Here is a 3,000-nt window from a genome sequence, read left to right as displayed (position 1 = left end):
ACACCCAAATAATACTGATAACTGCGAAGTATAAGCTAATTTGATAGTCAAGTTGGATTAATAAGTGGTGTAATTTCTTTACTTTATTATTGTTTTTAATGAAATAATGAAGAAATTAACATCTTTGCTATTTTTTATTAGCGAAATTCAAAAGAAGAAGATTTCAAGTGCTTTAGAGAAAAAATTGATGCAAAAACGGGAAGAAAAAGCCTTAAGAAAAATTGGAAGAACTGGAAAGCCCGCTTAGCGCGAAAAAGGCCCATAGAGAAGTCCAAAGGTGCGCTTAGCGCAAAGGCCCACGCTAAACCCGAAGTCAGTGTGAAAATTAAGCTACCTAGTGCCTATATAAGGAGGAGGAAGCAGAAGAAAAATGGACGGAGTCTCAGAACCCACGCACTGGATCTATACCTTAGGGGAAATCCTCTATCTTTATTCATCTTCTTCCATCCACCTCAAGCCCCTAAAGTGTAAAAGTCTCTCATGACAATGAGAGACTAAAACCCCCCTTAGTTAGGGCCTGGTAGGCTTAAAAAGCCAACATATGTATTGTAATGTTTCATATCTATCAATGCAAGCAGATGTTTTCTTTCCTATTATCCTTTCTTATTTTAATTTCATGTATCATTCATTTTTGCATCATCTTTAGGGGTTAGTCACTCGGGAGATTGTAATCCTTAATAGAAATACAAGGAAGGTCTTACATGCATTAGTTTTAGGGGTTAGTCGCTCGAGGGACGGTAATCCTTAACAGAACTGGGAAAGGATATCTTAACATTGCATTTTCTAGGGATAGAGTTACTTTGTTGTGCCTCTGCATACATCTTTATACTTAATGCTGATTCTATCTTTGCAATGGGATAAATTAGACTCTTCATAATGAGGGATCCGGATTGAGAATACTAACAGACGTGTAGGAAAAATTCACCAAATTGATAGAGAAAAAATCTAAAATAATACATCTCAGGCAAATAAGACAGGTTAGGTCCCAACATTATCATATTCTGGATTTCATTATCTTTCATCTTATCTTTTATTTTTCTTATCTTATCTTTCTTTATCTTCTATTTTCTTTTTATCTTTATCATCTTTTAATTCAAATATTTTATCTTTTCTATCTTCTGTTTTATCTTTAAATATTTATCTTTTTTTCTAAATCTTTATCTTATCTGTTATCTATTATTTCCTTATCTCTTGCATTTGAATCAATCTACGTACAAGCAAAGTTCCTTTGGATTTGACACTCGAACTTCCGAGTACTTTACTACTTGTGATAAAATTGGTACATTTGCCAATCGGTTAACAAGTTTTTGGCGCCGTTGTCGTGGACTTTAGTTTTCGTAGTTGGTTGTTACAAATCCCAATTTGAAAGCAATTATTTTTGTTGTTGTTGCTTTATTTTATTTTCTTTATTCACTCTTATTTTATTTTTAAAAAAAATAAAAAATGAAAAAAAGAAAAACATTTAAGTTTTAATTTTTGTTCTATGATAATGTGCACGATAGTTGTTTCTTTTGTGAACAGTCCACGTTCCTTCTTTGAAGAATGCATCATGATAGAAGATCGTCCACAGAGGATGACGCTAGAGGATTACTCTAGCTCTATTATACCTCAATACTTCACCAGCATAGCCAGACCAGATGTGCATGCAGCCAACATTTCATATCCATATTCCCTCATACAGTTGATCCAGGGGAATTTGTTCCATGGTCTGCCTAGTGAAGATCCATACGCACATCTGGCCACATACATCGAGATCTGCAACATAGTGAAGATAACAGGAGTGTCTGAAGACGCCATCCACCTCAACTTATTTTCTTTTTCCTTGGTCAGTGAAGCAAAAAGATGGCTTCACTCGTTTAAAGGGAATAACCTACAGACATGGGACGAGGTGGTGGAGAAGTTCCTGAAGAAGTACTTCCCAGAGTTCAAGACCATTGAGGGAAAGGTGGAAATCTCATCCTTCCACCAACACCCTCATGAATCGTTGAGCGAAGCCCTTGATCGCTTCCATAGGTTACTCCGAAAGACTCCTACACATGGGTTTAGCGAGCCAGTCCAGCTCAGCATCTTCATTGATGGCTTGCAACCCCATTCCAAGAAGCTCATCGATGCCTTAGCCAGTGGGAAGATCAAGTTAAAGACTCTAGAAGAAGGTATGGAGCTGATAGAGAATATGGCGGTTAGTGATCATGCCATTCTCCGTGACCGAGCCTACATGCCTACAAAGAAAAGTCTTCTTGAGCTCACTTCTCAAGATGCTATGTTGGCTCAAAACAAGCTCCTAGCCAAGACCTTAGAGACCCTCACAACAACTTTGAGTAATCTTCCTCAACAACTACATGTAATGCAACATTCTCCATCTTTAGTCATGCACATTAAGAGATGCAACATCTGTGGTGGCACTCATGAGTCAGGCTCATGCATGTTCCAAGACGACGCATCCAATGAAGTTAACTACACGGGCAGTCATAATCATCAAGGAGGACCACCAGGATTCTATCAGAGAGATAATTTTTTGTAGGACCACGATTGAAGATCTTATGCAGGTAATAAATTCAACCAAGGGGGTTCACCTTATCAGCCTCCTAGCCAAGAGCCCAGCCTACAGGAAGAAACCACTAGGATAGAAGAATTGTTGGTACAGTTCATGCAAAGGACCGAGTCACATAAAAAAAGCACTGATGCAACAATAAAAAATCTAGAGGTACAACTAGCTAAGCTAGTTGCTGAAAGGCCCACCGAAACCTTTGGGATCAATATTGAGATAAAGCCCAAAGAGAAGTGAAAGGTAATTTTCATTGGGAGAGAAGAGAAGGAAAAGAAAATCGAGGAGGATGTGCGTGATAAGATAGGAGAAAAGAAAGAAGAAATGAGGAGAAAGCTCAGCAATGGAAGAAGTGCTCACAAGAAGGAATTCAACAAAAAGGCATTCTCCAAGTCAATACCCCTTCTCATCAACTGATTGTCAAGGAAGAAAGGCATCGAGAACATGATAAACCC

At 38.1% G+C, this 3,000-nt stretch overlaps 1 protein-coding gene across 4 annotated transcripts in view; it reads left to right on the top strand.

The window, feature by feature from the left end:
* The window catches only part of LOC100778868 (K(+) efflux antiporter 4), a 21,031-nt gene extending 20,225 nt beyond the window's left edge, over nucleotides 1-806 (top strand). For 3 of the 4 annotated variants that reach the window (XM_014773192.3, XM_041013711.1, XM_006592466.4), the window contains one exon: nucleotides 142-603. In XM_014773192.3, coding sequence (XP_014628678.2) covers nucleotides 142-471 — 330 coding nt within the window. In that variant the 3' untranslated portion in view covers nucleotides 472-603. Of the gene's footprint in view, nucleotides 1-141 lie in introns of all 4 variants that reach the window. The other variant, XM_041013712.1, reaches the window with a different exon arrangement.
* Nucleotides 807-3,000: the final 2,194 nt, after the last annotated feature.

The sequence above is a fragment of the Glycine max genome, unplaced genomic scaffold (genome assembly GCF_000004515.6).
Source record: "Glycine max cultivar Williams 82 unplaced genomic scaffold, Glycine_max_v4.0 scaffold_65, whole genome shotgun sequence".
Classification (NCBI taxonomy): Eukaryota; Viridiplantae; Streptophyta; class Magnoliopsida; order Fabales; family Fabaceae; genus Glycine; species Glycine max.
The sequence above is the reverse complement of the archived record's forward strand: the minus strand, read 5'-3'. Positions and strand labels throughout refer to the sequence as shown.